Source organism: Brachionichthys hirsutus, chromosome 6, assembly GCF_040956055.1.
Source record: "Brachionichthys hirsutus isolate HB-005 chromosome 6, CSIRO-AGI_Bhir_v1, whole genome shotgun sequence".
NCBI classification, from domain to species: Eukaryota; Metazoa; Chordata; class Actinopteri; order Lophiiformes; family Brachionichthyidae; genus Brachionichthys; species Brachionichthys hirsutus.
Window position 1 is genome coordinate 7,294,631 of NC_090902.1, and position 21,113 is coordinate 7,315,743.

General features: G+C 41.0%; 2 protein-coding genes across 2 annotated transcripts in view; both read left to right on the forward strand.

The window, feature by feature from the left end:
* The first annotated feature begins 8,816 nt into the window (after positions 1-8,816).
* On the forward strand, positions 8,817-9,158 carry LOC137895389 (small integral membrane protein 32). Its single transcript, XM_068740871.1, has one exon. The coding sequence runs from the start codon at positions 8,817-8,819 to the stop codon at positions 9,156-9,158; it is 342 nt and encodes a 113-aa protein (XP_068596972.1).
* A 2,835-nt stretch (positions 9,159-11,993) lies between these two features.
* LOC137894616 (protein diaphanous homolog 1) overlaps positions 11,994-21,113 on the forward strand; it is a 66,046-nt gene continuing 56,926 nt past the window's right edge. The window contains exons 1-4 of the mRNA XM_068740057.1: positions 11,994-12,092; positions 19,662-19,688; positions 20,326-20,484; positions 20,894-20,995. Coding sequence (XP_068596158.1) covers positions 11,994-12,092; positions 19,662-19,688; positions 20,326-20,484; positions 20,894-20,995 — 387 coding nt within the window. The remainder of the gene's footprint in view (positions 12,093-19,661; positions 19,689-20,325; positions 20,485-20,893; positions 20,996-21,113) is intronic.

A 21,113-nucleotide genomic window follows, 5' to 3' on the forward strand; every position in this document is an offset into this window, starting at 1 on the left:
GTCATTAACCATTCTTGATTTCGGATATACCTCAGTAATTTCTGTCATCCACTGCTCTGTCTATATTTTCATGTAGTAATTTAAAGATGTGATTATCATCATTAGACACTTTTATTGTCTAACTTTTAATCAATTTATTGAATGGGTCCCAATAAGAGCTCAGCCCTGGAATCAAATAATTAGAATACATCATACAGAGTACTTTAAGTAATTCAATTCTTAAATGACTGTTGGATGCTAACAAAAAGGTGGTAAGAATCAGCAGAGGCCAGCTCTGGTTATACATATAGAGACTGAGATGAGTCGTCTCACCAGGTTGCTAACTATTTTGTGTCCGCAGTTCTACAATAAATAGTGAAAAAGGTTCCCCGACAAAGTTTTATGATTCCATCTCCTGAAGGATAAAATGACCTGAAATGCTGTATTTTTAACTTGTACACAAGAAATATTGATAAACAAAATCTCGTACTGTATATTGTCATATTTTTGATCCTTGGATTAAAGAGAGCAAGCTCAAAACTGTCTGTCCAATCATTGGAGAGCAGAGGCGGAGTTTCAGCAAATTCACTGACAAAGCAAGTTGCTGCAGCGCCCTCCCCATCGGTAATGGTATGCACACACTTTAACACACACTGACTCAAAGGTACACGTTAGGACAAAGGCTCTTTAAAGAAACATTTGAGCAGCCAGAATTCACTCAAGGTACAATAACACATCCACCAAACTACACTGACATTAAAATGTACAAGGGCAGTTTAATGTTTGTGTGTATATATACATATACCTCATATTTAGTTTTAGGAGTTGTTCTATATACTCGGTATGTGCACAGCTGACTCATAACCTGACGAGCAACCTTAGCATGCCATCCTAAAATCCATTTGATGCACTGCATCAACATCCCGTCCAACATGCGTGCAGCTGTTCATCCGGCCTCAGTTCCTCCGCACCGCTCATTTACAGCTCTGCATTGTTTCAGCCTGTCACTGAATGGCTTCCTTTTATTGGCTCAGCTTCCGTTATACAAGGGCTAACAACCCCTGTGATATATTCACCTGCACTTCCCTTGCATGGACATTTTGCCGACTGGCAAAGGGTTGACATTTTGTTTTGGATGTCTTTTTGTTCAAGTTGAATTGAATCTGGTTTATATAGGATGCGGCATTGCAGGTCCAGATAAATTTTTAAGTAAAAACGTTTTTCCATTTTTTTTGCCATCATTTCACGTCTGGGCAAAAGTTATCTGTCCATCCATCCAAGTAACATTACACATACACATATCAACCACTTGTGGTATTTAGAATTTAAAACTATTTATGTTTTATGAGGATTTTCAGGGCAAAAAGTATATTAGGTTAGCCACAAAATGAGTACCGGTACTGTGAACATTTAAAGTGGGCTTTTAATCCCCTTTGAGAGTGCTGACGATGCAGATAGTGAGCTTGTTTCTTTCTCGCTTCAATCTTGTTCACGAGTCCTGTGTTCTGTGCAAGAGAAGCTCTCACACGAAATACAGATGGTAAAAGTGGCAGTTAAGATTTATCGTTCATTTCTTGGACATGCACTCCACCAGAAGGCCAAACTCGCACAATAGGTCAAGTATAAGTCGTGGTTCAAGTCGCATTTTTTGATGAGTCGTTGCTCAACACAAATGTTCTGTGCTAATCACAATTTCAGAGGAGTGTGGTATGGAGTCTGGTTTATAGCCTTCATCACATCCTGAACTTCTGTTTCCTCCAGTATTCTGTCTCTTCCCTATCATTTAATGCTGCACTGTATAAGCAGACCATTAAAACACTCATGAAAGAAAACATCCAATACAGTCCAAAAAAGCTTGTACAACACACACACACACACACACACACACACACATATATCAACATATCAAATCATGATTCTTACTGGACTATCTCCATAGCAACTGAGTCAGTCCAAGGATGTTCTGTTATCTGATTTCACTGACTGAATATTAATAGGGGATTTTAGCCTTAAGGATAGTGTTCACTAATACACTCCATCTATGTGTGTGTGTTGGCTTTGTGCATGTATCTGAAACAGAAGATGCACTTTGCGGTTGTGTGACCTGTGAGGGGACATTCAACTCTGGACTTGCATAGAAAACTGTGTGTTTGTGTTTCTGTGTCTTGGAGCAAATGACATCACTTGGTTTAATTTGTCCCAAAGGCCCAAGGCACAAAAGTATTTCCATTCCGCCCTCGCTTTCTCCTCCTCCTCCTCCTCCCTCTCGCGCTCTCCATCTTTCATCCCTCTATCTCTGCTTATGTCTCTTCTGGCAAAGTAGTGAGCGATATGGCCTCCAATCACTGAAGGAAAGGGATTTCAGGACTTTGGAGACCTGACTCTCCTTTCTCCTGACTACTGCCTGAAAGCTGGCTCTGGGACAAACTTAGCAGCATGTATACAGATATATAAAAATAAAATGCTTGCTTGTTTAAATATACTCGTACATAGCAGCTAGGCCTGGTTTATTGTTAGAAGCTCGAAACATGCGTGGGTGGGCTCAAATACTCTCTCTGCCAGAATAGACATCCGCAAACATTCACTGAGGTGTGAAAACTTGCATATACACTTTTTGCTTTAAAACACAATATGGTCGTGCATTTTACATCATCAATCATTTCTAACTGCTCTACATCTTTCATATTAGTTGTCTCTTATTTGTATGCATGTACAAGTACTGTCGGGTGATTGTGTATTCAACATTTTAACTGAACCTAAGTCTCTGCAATTATGCGGAACACACGCCTAAGTCTCAGTTCAAATGTTCAGTGTGCTGCTGGATCAGTGCTTGCAGCATACTCGGCACGTGTCGGTCATCCGATGACGAATCGAACTGCCTTTTTTTACGAACTATATTTATAGCTTTGTGGCACATGTGTACTGGTACTTCAGAGTATTGGCTTGTTTAAGAACAGACAACATCAGGGCTTATCAGACCTCCTCTTCATTCCACTTATTCTCATTTGTGAGACTGTGCACTGGTCGCTATCAGAAATGAAATGAACAGCACGAATGTAACACACTGCAGAAAAGCAACCGTGAAGAGCAAATGGCTGATTTCTGAAGAAAATCAAGGGGCAATCTGTCCCATATATAGAAAATACCCCTAACACAGACAGAACATGGTATTTGAAAGTATTTTATTGCATTGTTTATTGCCAATAAAAAAAAGTAATTTTTAAATTCATAAAATTCATATCATAAATACATTCTCTACAATTCTGTATCTCATGGACAATTGTCTTCGATAATTTCGGAACACACCCAAGTGTGGCTGTCGCTTCCATCCCGTAGGCATCAATCGCCTCCTCAAGCCAAATTAGCAATTCTTTGCTGCGTCTCATTAGAAGGAAGCCCTCCAGAGGGGATATAATGAGGGCCAGCCTTAAACACATAAGGGATTTTTGAAGATCATGAAGATGCCCTACAATCATACCAGAAAAATTAAACATCCATCATAGTTGGAATAATACAATATAGCCTGCGCTACCCACTTATTTTGCAGCTTCGATAGGACAGCATGGTCAAAAAAGAATCATGATTGCAGTGTGATGACCGTGTGATTTTGAAATGTCAACTATTCTGAGAAACATCAATATCCAGTTTTCGGAGCAGTCAGGTGGCTGATGAGTGAAGGAGAACAGGGCTGTCAAGGGGCTATGAAAAAGAAAAGCCTCATCAGTGTTTACCAAATTCTTCAAAGCTACGGTTGACTGCATCAGGGTGGATGGAGGGATTGAAATGACAACTCTCTGACAAGCCCTCCAGGTGGCTCAACTGGCCCTCAAGGCTGCGTTGAGAAATGGGAGCACACGCAGCCATGATTATACTCAAAATTGCAAGTGGAGAGCGTGGCGCAGCATGAACACGCAGAATAAATGCGTTGGGTGTGCGGATCGGACTCGACTTTCCGCGCTGCTCAAGCATTTGTGGGTTTTATTGTTTTGCGCATTTGTGCATAATGTCTGATGATTTGGAAGCGTAATGCATCTCGGTTTATTGTACAAGCTTCCCCGATCCTTTGGTGAATACCTTTTCTGTCCAACACCTGTCCCTGAATGGGAATATCTGTTCATGTCCCTCCGGTGGGATTTATTTCCTTACTAGGGAAAATGATTGGGGATTAATTTTCTTCTGAAGAGACATACTGTGTGAAACTCTTTCAATGAAATCAATCTTCAGAAACCGGTCATATTTATTCCAAAAACAATGATGAAAACTTAATGAATGAATAAAACATATTTTACATGAAAATGCCTGTTGCATGCCATACATTCGCTCTAAAGTCTGCCTTCCCTGTGTCCCACCAGCTAGCGCTAAAAAAAAACAATCTTAATATTTTACTTATTTATTATAGTTATCATTACATTAAGCATTAAGATAATATTGATCCTGATCTTATATTTTTTTAAACCATTTTTAATATCCTTTTTACAGCATTGTAATGTAAATACAACAATGTTCCAGAAACAAGATCATTTCAAAAAATACAAATTCATCATCAAAATGTCACCTCATAACTCACATTTCTCAATGAAGCCGCATTTGGCTTACTGCTGTAATCCATAGGGATCTAGCATGTCCGCTGTTCAGGGATGAGTACATTGATATGTAATATGCAACACTGGAAGTGCTGAAACATTTCCTGCGTTTCGCCCATGCTCTCTGTAAAAGCTCTGTGCGAGTATGAAAGCAGAATAACCAAGACGTAGCGAGGGGGTTCTGTTTAGCACAACGCTGCCGCCGCTGCTCGTTCGCATGCAGCAGCATTTCCCCTCGGTGTATTTATGGATCTGCAACATAGTTTCCCTTTTATGGGCTAGCCATAGTTTTGGCCATAACCGTTCCTCATCGGACTCACTTGGCCTTTCTTTGTTCGCCACTGTGTGGGTTTCTTTTTGATTTACCTTCGGCTTCTCTCACTCACACACCCTGCTATTTTCCGTTTGTCTCTCTGAGTTTTTCCACTACGCCTTTTCATCTTATCTCTCTCAATAACTACTCTCCTCTTTAGCTTTCTGTTTGTACTGGCCCTCTGGCTGTTTTATTATCTCTCCTGTCCTGGGCCACACTCGTTACAGTAGTCAGTAACTATTTGTTCTCACCCCGTTCGCTCCTCGACTCATCCAGACTCAGCCTACAGGCAGCAGAGCTTCACACTACAAATACATTCAGACTCCGAGTGGGAACAGAAACTCTCTCTCCCTTGTCCCTCCCTTGTGACTCTTCTTTTTGACTCCACTCCCTCACCATCCATTTCTGGGGCTTCTGGCGTGACCTTCTTCTCTATTGTGTGGCTAATGGCCCAGAGATGCCCTCCCCACATGCAGAAAAAAACCCATTTGCCCTCTGACCCCTGCCTTCCAAAAAACCCCTTCACTGATCCTGAACACAAATTCTGCAAATATATTCACATTTAAAATGGGTATAGAAATTAAATAATAATCTACTTTCAGTTTAAATATTTTATTCCCAGACATACTTGTATATAAGGTATTGTATCCTGATTTTAATACTGACGGGGTTTGTGTTGTAGTTATATTCTTGGTATCACACTGAAGTAAAGATTCAGAATACTTCCTCCACTACCTTTATATACTGCTAATTCAAATGTATTATTCCCAAAATGCAGGTAACTAAAGATTATTACAACATTGTAATGAATGTAAAGTCAATTTACGACATGTACAATGTAATAGTGTTTCATTGATTACATGACAGCTACAGTAAATGTATCGTGAATGCCTGTGTTAGAGAGAAGCAGTGTTTGGTGTTCTGGCGAGATAATCAACTGTCTCATTATGAAGCGTTTGATTTCTGCCAATGGGGGAGTTTGATCCGCAGACAGGGAGAAATCCTATTTCACCGTCTGATCCCCCCCCCCCCCCACCACCACCACCACCACTGATGTTAAAAAGAAGATGGCAGGACATAAATGAGAGAGAAGAGACAATTGCATGTCATTTTGTTGTTTGCATAATGTACTTGTTTGAAGTGAGTCAGACAGAAAATGTACTGACATAAGGGATAAAGGAACCCTCGCTTGCTGTGTTGCCATTAGTGATTGCATTGATCATGCAATGGGATGCTTTGACAGAGTGGAGTATGTGTGTGCTTGCAAGTGTCACTGCATGGAGCTCTGTCTACGCTTCTGTTTATATCAGTGTGTGTGAGTGCGTGTTATGTGTGTCTGTGTCTGCACGTGAGGTAAGATGGCAGCTTTGCTTAGAAATATTGATTAAAATTTATATCAGAGTGTTGGTGGTTTTGGTTTCCCACGCTATCCTGCCAGTGGAGCCGTGAATAGCAGAGCAAAAATGGATATACTCTGCAAGATAGTCTATTTGTTTGGCGATTAGAATCCTGATTGTGTGGCGAATGAAACCACTCCACTGTGGAATTTATGCTGAGAAAAGCAATAAAACAATGTTATACTCTCAAGAGGCAAAAATAAAATAAAGCTCAGTAGACAGTAGAGATAGAGAATCAGCAATAAGGGATGAGAACTAGTCTGCTGTGAATGCAGATTTCTAGATACTCTTTCCTTCACTCTTGCTTGACATGGTATGTTTCGAGGCGACTGAAACTCATGATGTAAAAACAGTGTCCAATATTTTTAAGGGAGGATTTTCAAAATATCGATCCTTCCCCCTTCCTCTGTGCAGAATGTGTTTAATTAGTGTGCATTGAATGACAAAACGAGAGCGCTGACTCTGTGTGCATGAGCTACATAAGCTTTTTGTTGCTTACGTTTTATCGCCGAGGACAATAAGCTTCTCTTTCCTCATCTTGTAAGAAAAACAGTATTAAAAAGAAATGTTAAAACTTGTAGTTTTCTTGTTTGTCTACTTTTTGAGCTCTTGGTGTGTCACGGTTGAGTTGGGATTTCCCCCCTGTATATGGATTTAAAGGATTAAGAAAAAGAAAGAGATGGAAAATGGGCGCAGCAAAGGGGGGGGGGGGGGGGGGGACTGATGGAAGGAAAAACATGAAGCGAAGTGACCACATAACATAGAAATAGACGCTAGAATTGGGGAACTAAGACAGACAAAGACAAGACAGAAGACAGCCAGGGTAAAATGTGTCATTTTAATCTGTTAACCTCAAAGTGAAGTTTTGCAAACACATCACTGCAATATCACTGCTTGAAGGCAGTTTCATAGTTTTAATGCAAAATGGGTCAGACTTTCGTTGTGTGTCTTCACACTTGCCTTTTAGCCTGTCATTTATGAGTTTTGTGTATTTGTGTGCATTTGAGTTCAAATGTATTAAAGGGATGAAGATAGCAACATGCCCTTAGCAAAGAAGGGAATGAGTGCTACAGCCCAAAAAGCAATAATAAACAGTAATCTCCATAGCCGCCACAATTACTGCTGTGCTTTACATAAGTAAACAAGGCCCTAGGGCCTAGGGCCTAGGCTGTATTTATATTTGTCTGACACCCAAACCCAAACGGTGGTCCATATAATCCTCTTTGTTGGTGTTTGCCTAAAACTTTCTGTTTTCTTGTGGTACGTGGTGTAAAAACTGATTGCCAATTTGCTAATAGAGTGTGTGTGTGTGCGTGTGTGTGTGTGCCTTTTTACCATTCCATCATGACAAAATGAATATGAAACAGATCACCAGAGCTTTTAGCTTCTATACAATCAAGCACACTCACAAATATCACACCTTTTCTGCTCCACCATCAGTCGGATATGAGGTATTTCCTACTCTACCACAACAGCCAAGAAACTTTACTAACGCATGGACCAGATATCTCTCTCTCTCTCCCTCATTCCCTCACCCTCCCTCTCTCTCCCTCTCTCGCCCACTCTCTCTCCCTCCCGCTCTACCTTTCTCTCTCCCTCCCTCTCCCTGTCTGCGGGACAAAGCCAGGACGCTGTCCACACGACCCGGTGGGCTGTTGTGTTCTTCAATAATTCATCCTTTCTTCTCCTTTTAGTTAAACTGGATCAATGATCCCGCGACCGTAGATTGATGGTTGAAACTATTCAACACGTATCGATTACCGGATTAAAGAGCAAGGAAACACTGCGCGAAGTACCAGCGCCGAGACGCGCACGGCGACACGTGTGCGCACCAGCAGTCGCCGTTCAACTCCGTCTCTTCGGATAAATCCTCGTCATTCGGATGGTCAGCTCGAGAAGCTCGGGGCAACGCAGCTTGTGTTCAAGCAGGACGGTTTGACTCCAACTCCCAACAAGTGGAATTGGTAATGACTTTCATTTGGCTAGATTTCTGACGTGCGCTATTTCGCTTGATTTATCCGCTTGCTTTGTATTTTGGGATAGGCCGCTTTAATACCCCCCACGCATATATGGTCCCTGGGGGCGCGTTGGAAGCTGTCGACCCACCGCGTCTCCACTGCGCGTCTTCGCTGGGGCTGGAGCGGACAGAGCCGGGGACGCTGAGGAATGCGGAGTCGGGGTTTTCTCTTTTTCAGATCACCTGCGGAATCCTTCGCAGCGCACGTCAAAGTAAGTAAACCACGAGATTCGTTTCAAAGTGCAGCGGGATTCTACAAAGACACAGACATTCTAGGAATATTTAGTTTGCCCTTAAGACTCCAGCCTCGATGCTACTTCAAGGTGCGTTCATTACCATTACGCACAGGCATGGCGCAGACTGTCTCGCTGGATGGAGTTTATTAGTGACCTTGACAAACAGTAACGTATTTCTGGGATCGTTATTTTTTAAGATTCACGTCATATGGGGGCAGTATAGGCTCTAACCCTCTCCCCGTGTTGTCATCCTCCAGCCGACCGACGGCACCGGGGAGCCCGCTTGGCGCCATGCTGAGGCAGATCCTCCTCAACTCCACCGACACGCCAGACTTCGATCTGGTGCTCATGGCCCAGTCCGCCACGCACAGTCCCTCCTCCGTGAACGGCTCCCACGGCGGCTCGGTGAGCGTGGCCGCGCTCCTGAGACCCACCGCGGGGCGAGGCGGAGGAGGGCTCCGGGAGGGCGAGCTCCACAAACCGGACCTGATCACTTACATAGTCATGTGCCTGCTGCTCTTCTTGTTGGTGCTGCTCATTGTGTTCTTCATCAACTGTCAGCTCCGGAACTCGTTTTTCGCCTCCATGCCATATGATAGGTCGCTGCGAGAGGCCCGGTCCTCCTACAAATAGATTAGGAGCTATACAAGGACAACAACTGAACTCCAGAGACTCCTGTGGCGATACAGACTTTATTGTAACCTCCGATCTGCTGCAGCGTCCAATGAAGGGGCTGGAAGGGGCAATGGAAGCCTAAATATCCTTCAACACCTAACAAAACACTTATTTAGTTCTTAATGATGCTAGATATTGTCCACGATTATCCTCTTTATCCCCAAAGTATAACACTTCAGTCCATGTGGAGGAAATTGGTGGTGGGTCCACTGCAGGGGAATCAGCAACAATATTCCTTCATTGAACTAAAAATAGTCATTGAATGAATTGTGAAATGACCCATCATCCTGCATGCTCCAGCCGCACTGCAGTTTGGAAAAATATGGTTTCCTCGTTCTAGGCTAGATCACATGCATTATAATATATACAATATATATAAATATATAATATATATATATATATAATATATAATAGTCGCTTGCAAATGCAAATTTGACCCTCAAGTTTGGGTCCATTGAATGGAATGTCGCACTCTCCTGGCAAGATAAATGGTGTTTTTTAACGACTCTGCAGTGTACGTATGTAAAATATTTTGTACATCTCTGTAACTTAACTGTTTTTTGTCTTGTGAATTGAATCAACATGCAATTTTCTCCCTTTTCGCCCCTTATACAAAATGGTGACTTAATGACAGACTGTAGCACTGTATACACATAAAATATGCAAATGCATTTTGTAGTCCCTTCCTCTATCCACCTGTTTGTGAATGGCGATGCTGAAGATGATGCTTGCAGCTGCTGGAGTGAAGGGCCAAACTGTTAATTGTTTCCTGTGAGTGTGGATGCGTCTCGTTGGGTATGCCCACTATACGACCAATTCGGGCATTTTCACTTTTAACTAAACTTTTCCTCCCAATTTAAAGAGCCTCTATTCCCTGCAGGGATAGTTTACGATGGTTTAAGGTTTCACGATGAGATCCGCGTGATAAACCAGACTGCCTTAATCTGTGTATGGGATGATGTGAAAATCCTCTTCATTCTTGTTATTGGGAAACTTCTCTCACGAGACGGACTGTAATCTTGTTCCTGTCTGTGTGTTTTTGAATGTGCACAGGTTTGTGTATATGTAAGAGAAACCTTGCATTCAGAGTATTATGCCTAAAATGTTTTGGTCAAACCAGTGGAATTGTACTGAAAGAATCCCTCTGATATATTCACCGACTGCATGTTGTTAATGTTAGAAGTGAATCGATTCAGTCAGTGTGTTCAGATGAAAAAGAAACTGATGGACCTTCTTGATACTGTGTTCACTCAGGCCGACCTGGCTTTATAACTGCAGATAAGTCATTTTCAATAACGCATTTACTGTACTTCGAGCTGACAATATGAGTTTAACTGACATGCATGATGAGTTACCTCTGGTGAATGACCTTTCACCGCAAGGTGGCGCCACGCGTCTGATTATTAACACAGTACAAATACAGTATATTAGTAGCACCATGTGCGATGTTACCAAGCTTTCACACAGTGAGACATGACTTGTACTAGATAAAAAAAAGACCTGCATAGAGAGCAATAAACAAAAACAGCATCACTTCTCTCAACAACAAATTCAATAAGGAAAGGAATGTTAGTGATGTTTATTAATAATCAATGTCCTATCTAGCCTCTCTTTACTCCAGCATCTGAATTCTTTTCCAGGTATGCGATTCATTTCCTGTGTAATACCAAATAGCAGGTGCATCCTAGGATTTTTTAAATAGACGTTTTCTATCCAAACAGCCTAAATTTAACTGTAGTGTTGCGTTCAGGTGCTGCCTTCTGGTGGTGTATTTCTCCTACTAAATTACTTATTTACTTGTAGTAATTTTTTTTGACTCTTATTTATGGATTTTAGATAATCGATTACGATGCAGTTATGACGCTACACATTCCTGAACCACGTCACGTTTAGTGTTTATTGTTATACAGCACCTGAGGTGAACGAGGATGCGGGAAAACATTCTGCTGCATTAGTGAACACCTAAACCGGTCTTTGTTTTGCCAGGACCCTTAGATGTAAGGTTTTGATAGCGCCGGTCCATGACGTCACAGATAGTTTAAACTCCTTCAGGTGTAGTCGCAGAGCCGAGGCTCCGCCCACCGGACTGTCACGCACGCGCTCGGAACAGGAAGACTAATGACGCCGAGCTTGTCTCTGTCCTGCTGTCATTCACGGGCGGAAAAAGTTATCTCAGCTTGAAGTAGCAGTCATGGAAACCAATTTGCAAGACGCTGCGGGCCGAAGTGTTCTGTAACAGCGTATCCGTCTCCCCCCGCGCTGTTCGTCACCGAAACAGCTTGAGGAAGTAGGACGTTGTTGACTTTCCACTGAGACTTTGTTTTCTTTTAACCTTCTGTGGCTAGACGCGCTAGCCTAGCTGAAGCTATCGTTAGCGCACTTTGTGCCGCACAGTCTTGGGATGTGAAGTGGACTTTATTGCGACTTGGGTTTGTGTTACACCGACGATACTCGACGGAGAAACCACGAGTTTGTGTCTTATGAATGTAACGCGGTGCCCATAGTTGTTGTTTTGAGGACGTGGGGGTCGTGCTTTGAATTTCCCTCCGTGTTCTGCTGGGGGGGGGGTTCCTCCTCGGTGTGTTTGGCTCGCTACCAAAACATTTGCAACACTGCGAGTTGTAGCTAGCCCAGAGTACTAGCCAAGGCCCAAATGAATTGACAGTTCAACTTTTCGCAAGCTTGTTAACACCGTCCGAGGAAACTTTATTTTTTTATTTTTTTATTGCGTTTGATTTGGTCTTACCACACGGGTTTTATTGTGACACCGAGTTCAAGGAAACGAACCAAAAAATGGAACCATCCACGGGGAGTTCCGCCTCAGCTGCTGCATCTAAGAAGGAGAAGAAATCGAAGAAAAACTACGAGGATGGAGACGGGAAAAAGAAATTTGTAAGTATCCGCCAGGTTTACAACTTTCTGCACACTGAGCTGTTTGAGCACGGAGGCTTCAAGGCGTTAAACCAAGCTCCAATGATTTGTGTTCTCCGTGTTATAGGTAGAGCTACAAGGCAGCAAACTGCCACCATACTTGCAATTAAATACCTTTAACCGTCTAAAGGTGTGCGCCGGCTGTTCAAGAGCATGCAAGGCTTCCCTGCAGCATTCATGATTCTGCTAGTATTAGTTCTTCCAACTCTGAGGAATTGCTATGTGCATTCAACCGGAAGTAGTATAGCTGAGAAATTGCAACACGTGTGTGTTAAAAAAATATATATATATGTCTATATATATACAGACCTACCACTTAGTAGAGTCACATACAGTATGGATTTTCTTGCATAGATGGATGGATGAATGTATGGCAGGGTATGGCTGTGGTGAATGTTCCCCCCCCATGTCCTCAAGGTGAGTCAGGCATGATGAGGTCATGTGATGTCAGCATTCGTCAGTGTGGTGTCTTCGTCAGTAATGACGTCATCAGCTAGCAAAAAGTTTGTAACTTAACCCCTTGTCTGGCCATGTCTAGCTGCTGGTGAAAACTGATATTGCACACGCAAACAGTAACCATGGAGGAGACACACACACACACACACACACACACACACACACTAATGCATGCTGGCATTTTGTGACTTTCTGAGGTGACTTTAACAAACACTGAACAGTTTAATCTCTGCTTTTGAGCTTCTCATATAGATAGCAGGCATATCGAGCAGTACTGGTGGAAGGCTGTCGTTTGTCTTTCGTGTTTTTGAGTTTTAGGGTGTTGAAACAGGAATTGAAACATTGACTGCTGAGATTGGCACCAGCTTGGGCCGCGACCCGATGACGGAATAAGCGGTTGGCAAATGAATGAATGAATGAAACAGGAATTATTTTCTTTTCCTCAACGTTTATTTTTATTGAAATAATGGAGTAAACTGCCAGGATTATTATTTTTTTTAGCAGAATTTGCAGCATTGGTCACTTTTAAACTTTTTATGACCTGATGACCGGTGTGTCTAATGTTGCCTAACACCAACGTAATCACTAATCAGAGATTGTCTCTGTGTAATTGTCTCGGTTCATACACTGATGGCTTTTTACGCCACCATTGAATGTTGGATGTAATGTGATTACTGCAGGGCTTTTTTTTTTGTGCCTTTTGTAAGAAGGAGAATTAAAAAGGTTTCAGTGGAGTTCTATGACGTATTGTGGGTGGAACAGCACAGGGCCATAATTCTGATCCTACCATTTACTCACTGGGCGGTGCCTGCTCTTTCTCTCTCATCTTCATCACTGCTTCTCTCTTCATTTTACATTTTTCTATCTTAAATCTGATCCATGACTGCTGTAATCCTTCATTTAGTCGGTGTTGCTGCAGAAAGTAAACGCAGGGGCGAAATAAATGTGAATTTTTTTCTTTTGCGACTACAAATGCATTACGCGTACTCTGACTGCCTTGGTATGGCAGTAATCATTCTCATATAGTTGAAGTTCTTTCATTGAAGGCCTGTAGGAGAAAGGTCATGCCAAGCCATAGTAGAATTTATATGTTTTGCTTGGCAGTAGTACATGCTGTCTGAGTGCACTCTGGTTTGGCATGGGTGTAGTGTAGTTGTGTTTTGCAGCGGTGCTTCGCTTTCAGCCACTTATTTTTGGCGGGTGTTGCGTGTATTTTGTTTTGAAGCCAAAAGCAGGTTGTTTTAGCTGTGCCCCCTGATGCGCTATCTGTGTTCTTCGGGCACAGAGAGACGGAAAGGATCAGCATCCGTGAATGCTGTTGCTATAAATAGGCTGCCTCTATCAGGCAATGCAGACACGGTGTGGATTAGCCAGGGATCACTGCCTTGGACAGTTGTTCGAGATACACAGTTAATTGATGTTTACAACTGCCTGTTGGACACCTCCTTTGAGTTTGGAAGGTTATCTGTTCTGTATTTGGAAGGAGACTTGTTTTTTTCCAAAGGTTCTGATAATGAATATGTCCTGATAAGGAGCTTCTCAACTTGAGCCAATTTTTCATTGAGGCAATGAACAGTGCATACTGTGTGCTTGAAATGCTAATGTAGTATAAATATTCATAGGACTTTTTTTTTGTACAATACACTTGACTAAGTCGAACTGTGTTGCATCGAGTTGTGAAAATTATCTTAAGTGTTGAACACCATTTACAATTGATACATTGTTCATTCAATACATTAATATCAAAGATAGGTGGCCTTTACGTACGACATAAAATCTTGTTTCTGTGTGCCAATCCACAGCAGTGTACCTACTTCCTGGGGGAACTACCTCAGCAAATGCTTCATTTGAGATGCTCAGTGAGTTGTGCTAGTAAGGTCACAACCCTGTAGTCAAGCAGCCTGAGTCAAGCTGAGTAGTTAAGTTTGCTTTGGTGAACAATGCATCTCTTTTGTCCTCTCTGTACGAGTGCCTTTTCTACTTCTTCAATACACTCGGCTAGAAATGCACAGACCTAGTTTTTGTTTTTGAGCTGACAACTAGAATGAGTGAGTGTCAGTGTGAAACTGGAATGGTTACTGGCCTGCTTGTTGCAGGATCATCAGGCATCGGAGTGAACGGGAATTTTTCAGACAGGAAGGCTGAGCCATTGAGAGCAAGTAAGATGCAAGTGCACAGAGACTGCGTAGGTTGAAAGGGAGAACAGTGTTAGAAAGGAGTGAGAGAAATGTAGATGAGGAGTAAAACCTAAAATGTGTAAGGTGCAATCAACAATAATAACATGTTTCTGGTCATGTGATGTGTTGGAAAGCTTAAATTACTGAGCTTGCTCTTAACCGTTGGAGTCGAGTGGTGTTGAGTCACATAGGGACGGACACTTATTTATTTATTTTCCAGAAGTCTGACCTGTCAGTGATCTTGGTGGATTCTGGTTTTATTTAAAAAAGAAATCTTGACGTTTTAAAACGTTTTGGTATTTGTAAATTGTCTTTCACAGAATAAAATCAATTTCTATATTAATTTATAACATTTGTAACAATGTTGTTGTTTTTGCAGACTAAACCAAAGAAGTAGTATCTTCTCACTCGAACAAATCTCAAATTCTCGAGAATGTATTTGCTTATGGAAAAATAGCAGCAAGTTTTTGGCGGGTCTGCACTGCTGCAAGCTTTAAACTGTCTACTAGCGCTAGCACCTTGAACGTGTTCTACATGTTTCACCTCGATCTTGGAGAGCAGCTCAATTTGTGCCTTTTTGAGTCACTGTGTTGAAACAGAAGAGAACAGAACAGGAAGCCAGCAGGGCGGGCCTCCACAACTGCTTGTTTTGTGGGGTGGGCATGTATTGGATCTCTTGAGGCTGCAGTGTAAAGTGAAATGTTATGTCACACGTCATTCCGTGGCAATGAATTGACGTTGAATTGCGCCAGGAACGATGAATGTGTTTTTTGGCAGGGCCAGTTATAAGAGGACAAGGCCAGAAAAGGCCAGTCAAGAATCCAAGAATCCCCTTATTCTCTTCAGAAAAAGCTGTCTTTGTGAAAACTCTTGTACTTGTAAGATAATGTTATATTTTTACTGTACTTGGTGCTTTTAACGGAAAGCTTTGTCATGCTTATTTCCTGTTACTCATAGAAGAACTTTCAACTTTGAGCATATGTTGCCCAGAGCCATTCAGTATTTATCAGTTTCACATGCCCAAATGTTTGTCTAAAGTCTTCATTGGGTTAAAGTCTGTTCAAAGCTGAATAGATATCACTGGCTGTCCTGACGCCTGACAGTTGTTCACACTCATCTCTTCGACTTATAATGAACTGCTTCTTTTTACGTGTGTGGAGTCCTTCAGTGGAAACGTAAATAATGTGGGTTTAATGTTCAAGCTCCTCTGACCTGGTTATTCATTACTAACATTTGTAACTGTCACGTCTTAGTTCTCACTCTTTATTCTGTCAATTTGAGTATATGAATATACATGCGTGTATATATATCCGAAAGCCCGTCGTTAAACACGTACACGTCGTGAAGTAAGGAGCACCTGTAGAGGATTTCGTCACTGCATCGAGGCCACATGGGTGGAGTGAAGATGAGCTTTATGTCATTAGTACCGATTACAAACAGGTAGTCAAAGAGACACAAACAATTTGGGATATGTGTGTTTTTGGATGAACTGCAGAAGAGAACATTTGGTTAAAACAGCTGGGTGATATCATTTTACCCTCATCATGGTCATCCATGACACTTACTGGAAATAATGTAATATCTTCCCTACGTGGAATTCCACTGGTCACTAAAATTCAATTTTAAGGAAATATTGACGTACTATAATGTGAGGAATCTGTCTGTTCACATATTATGAAACTGGGTTATCTGCTGGTACTTGCTGTGCAGGCCCAGATTTAATGTCTCAAGTTTGTTGCAGCTCAGTTTATACGACTTACAAATTATGAATGCAATTAAATTAAACAGGTGAGCACCTTCAGGGTTGTTAAAACAAGAATAACAAGTTACATTGTCAAAGGAAATTAGATTATTTACATGCATACCTGGAACAACTCACCAATGAGTGGCATCTCCTTTCTATTTATGAGGCACATGTTGCCATACTTGATGACTTTTGACTTAACAATGCTTGGACAACATTTGCTTAGCAGGTTTGAATTCTCCTCTATAATGGGAACACAGAGTTTGCAGCATGCTTTTTAACAGCAGTTCCTAATAACTATATTTGGAACTATATCATGAGCATAACAGTACGGTATATTACATTTTTCTTCTTCCAAGGTGTCGGGTTTCGTTTCTAGTTTCCTATTAAAAAAAAAAAAAAATCACAAATATTTCACATTGTCTGTATCCTACAAAGTCCTTGTATACTTCTGTGTTTATTCTTTATTTAGTAGACAGGTCAGTTAGTCAGTAATTATTTCAAAGTAAAACAGCTGGCAGGTCAATCAGAAACCCTGTTCTAAGGGAAACAACAAAAACACCAGGCTCACAAACCTGCATTCTGAAAATGTTATCCTAATCGTACGATGTGCGTGATCGGAAACCAAAGTGATCATTACTAATTATCAGCTACTCTAGACTGATCAACATGATCACCTGTTGTTTAATGGTTTAAAGAAGCACATAATCTGTAGCTTGCGTACAAATGAGTGGTAAAAACGGTAACATGTAGTGAGCATTAATTAAAAAGATTAATTGAATATTCCATATAATATTTGCTCTGTTAAAGCACTTGATCTTCTTCCCTTCTTTCTGAATCCCTAAGTGAATATATATATTTTTTCTGGTGATTTTTCCTTTTTTTTTTGCTTTTAGTCAATGTTGTTAAGGAAACTTCCTGCTATGCTCTTGTGGTGCTGCGAAAGGGGGCTTAGTTAGGATTACTGTCCTCTTTTGTGACTCTCCCCAGTCTACCCGTCAGATTATAGCTAATCTCAGACTGCTATGTGTATCTTTCCACAACAACCATTAATAGCGTGTGGGTCCGTGCATGTGGGGCAGAACTGTCTATACCCGTCACTCAGTGGAATAAAATGTAGAAATGAGGTTTCAATTAAAGTTGAAATAGTAAGTCAACCCTCTTCCCCCGATTCAAACAGTTGGATACATAGAAACATGGGCTTAATCTTTTTGCCAGGCTGGAAAGATCAGTTAAATTGACACTTTATTAGACACAGGATAGAGTAGAAACTGCAGGTAGAAAAGTTTAAATAATTCTGTATTTATTACGGATGATCGGCTTTGTGGTCAGAGAAAAGTGTGGTTATGTAAAACTAGCTCACCAGCATGGGAGTTTGTAATTTAGGGGCAAATATTATTTTATTTTTTTTGTTTTGGAACTTGTATTCAGTCATTGATATACAATACTTATCCGACTAATAAGTAAATGACCCTCTTATACCTTCACTCTTAATCAGGACTAAAAAGCGATGGCAGACTGCCGTACCTGTAGCTGGATCAGTGTTTACTGTAAAAAATGGACTATTGGCTCTGTGCTGATTCCACGTTTTGGCATCTTGATTGTAATAAAACTAGAGCAAACTGAATGTTCAGATGATGATTGGTACACATACCAGGACAGACATGCATGCAGCAGTTTGTCCATAATCCTGCTAACAAACAATTAAATGCCATCAAGAACATAACCTCCTTGGCGGAGGTAAAAATGTTCATGGTGGATTCAGCTAATTTTAAGCTAGTAAATCATAAAACTGCTGCAGCTGTAGTCTCTTGTCTCATCTGTTTGGTCCGTCCCTGTATAAATGCCTATCCACAATGTTTCCTCCATTAACATGGTGGGCTGTGCAGAAGGAGTGTATGATCATGATTTAAAAAAAAAAGAAGCCTTGGCGTAGTGAGCATGCGGCAGTTTCTAACATGCAACATAATGTAAACAGCCTTGCTGAACCCGTTTGAATGAGGCAGCAGGCGCTCAGTGGAGTAAACAGTCTGCAGTCATATTTATACGCTTAACTGATAAAACAGAGGACTGAGGTTCCTACGACCCCGTTTAACCCTCCTGTTATCCATGGAGTCGATTTGACAACAAGCTGTTTTAACTGTGTAAACCGTTCTCTCTCACAAATTTATATTTTTGTTTCCACGGTTACAAGTTGGGGTTCAAGGGGTGAATATTTATTCATGAAACTTTCTAAACACAGCATCAAATCAATAAGTGTTAATGATGACTTTTGTCTTTTTAAATATTTTACTGGCCAGAGGGACTAAAGCATGAAAACAATTTAATTGTCTAAAATTTTGCTTTAGAAACTGTTTGTGTTGTTGCTCTGTTTGTGTAAATGTTCAGATAAATTAGAGCCTTTAAAGAAGATCTTTTTAATTACGTGTGTGGTGTGACTGACCTTCCAGCTCAGACAAACCTCTAACACTACAGGCTGTTATATCAGATCAAGTGGATGGGTCTCGTATCTAGACTGATCCTGATTGCGCTTCAATGTATACGGTATTGTGGAAAATGGCTTGCTTTTATACGTGCAATCAGGAACAAGATTTTAATATCATCCTACTCATAAAGAGGAGATTCTTGAACAGCATCTTCTCTGTTTCGACTCTTCTTGCTACTTCGTGTTCAAACGCAGCTTTTAACATTATTTGATGTAGCCTGCCACCTAGTGACTAAGACTGGTAAGTGTGCTTTAGATAAATGTGTGCCAGGCCACCCGGCTTCAGGTTCTATTGCTATTCATATGCCCTGTCCATTAGTGCTAATTTACAGCTGCAAATTGGTCACACATGTGCTTTACGACCTTTCACATGTGTTGTGGACCAGTTTGTAAACCGAATGTTATTTTATTTTTTTAAATAGATGTGTATAAATGACAGGATTTATTCAATATCTACGATTTATGTATATTTCTTTCTGTCCTGCTCCAAACCCCTCAACTTTGTAGAAACTTTGTCTCAACAGTTTCTTATCTTGAATGATGTCTGTGTTATTGATTATATATTTCTCTCCCTCCCTTCTTGTCACCACATTTCCCTCCCATTTTTTTTAATTTTTCTCGCACTCTTGTGCCATTGTTTTTTTTTTTTATCCCTTCACTCTTTACAGAAACTCAAACGGCTGATACCTGATGAGGTAGGTTTGTCACTGCTTGCTTTATCCCTGTGTTTGTTTATTAACCAAGTTGAAGCTATCCTACCTGTAATAGCATCACTTGTCAAACTATCCTTCACTGTCCTGTTGGAAGCTACTCGCTAATGCATGGAATGCTTTGCTTCTAGAAACCTGACTCTGTTCATCTGTCTGTAACTGATGGAGGCTGGAATTATCGATATTGACAGAGTGAACCGTTATGACGGGTCACTATGTCAATATTTGCCAGTGCTTGCATGTATCCTCAGGTTGAGACTCTTCACTGGTGTTTTCATTTATCCACAAATGATATAAACATTGCGAGTGCACTTCCCACTTGAAGCCATTCAAGTCAAGTGGGAAGCATCCCTGGTTGTTTTAGCTGCATGCTCTGTGCTTACTTGTGTTATGTAGGCATGACAAGTTTGTGATGAAGCCTTTATGTTGTCTTTAAAAAAAAAAAAATGTCCCAAACACTAAGGGAGAGAAAGCCATTGGAGATATTGTGATAAGTTATTCAACATATATATTTTTTAATTTGGACTGGTTTTAAAAATGACTGAAGTTTGGATCCAGTGGTTACACTTTTCAGTGTTTCCTCTCTGGCTTCTTTCCTTTAACTTATTTACTTCTAATCCAGTTGGAGCGTTTCACCAGTATGAGGATGAAGAAGGAGAAAGCCGTTCCTGTGCCCAGTCAGCGACACTCTTCATCTGCCAACTATGAGATAAATCCTCAGAGTGCGATGCTACTCGATCATTCAGATGAGTACGTCCTGGAACTCTTTGAACAAATGCTGGTAAGAGAAACTGTAGACTCCCTATCATACACCGATGTGAACATCGTTAACAGTGATTTGGGTGAAGCGGTTATTACAGTGTCGTAATTGGAACTTTAATATACGGATTTAATGAAACGATAACTATTCTTATTCCCGTATTTCTCCTGCAAAGATATATGTAAAGCTTTCAGCCTTGTGTAATCTTGAAAGTAATACCACCACCAGTAGTATTATTTATCTAGATGATTGATCGCTGGTATCTGTTGGGGTTAGATTTCCCTAATTTCAGAAATGTAAAAATGATTTTCTATTTACTCATTGCTCGAGTCTCTAGAGTTTTTATCAGAGTGATGAGTTTCAAAAAGAGTTGCTTATTCCTCCATCGTAATTTGTTTTGGTTTTTCCTCCTCCTCCTGTCTGTCTCCAGGTGGATATGAACCTGAATGAGGCCAAGCAGCAGCCTCTAAGGGAAAAAGATATTATGATCAAGCGAGAGATGGTCTCCCAGTATCTCCACACGTCCAAGGCTGTCAGTACTGAATAAATCATGCTAAACAGTGCTGCAGGAAAGCTGGCGAAAGCCTTATTGCATTTGCTTATTTATTTAGTACTTGCTAAAATTAAAAGTCTTACAAAGTGTTTGCTCC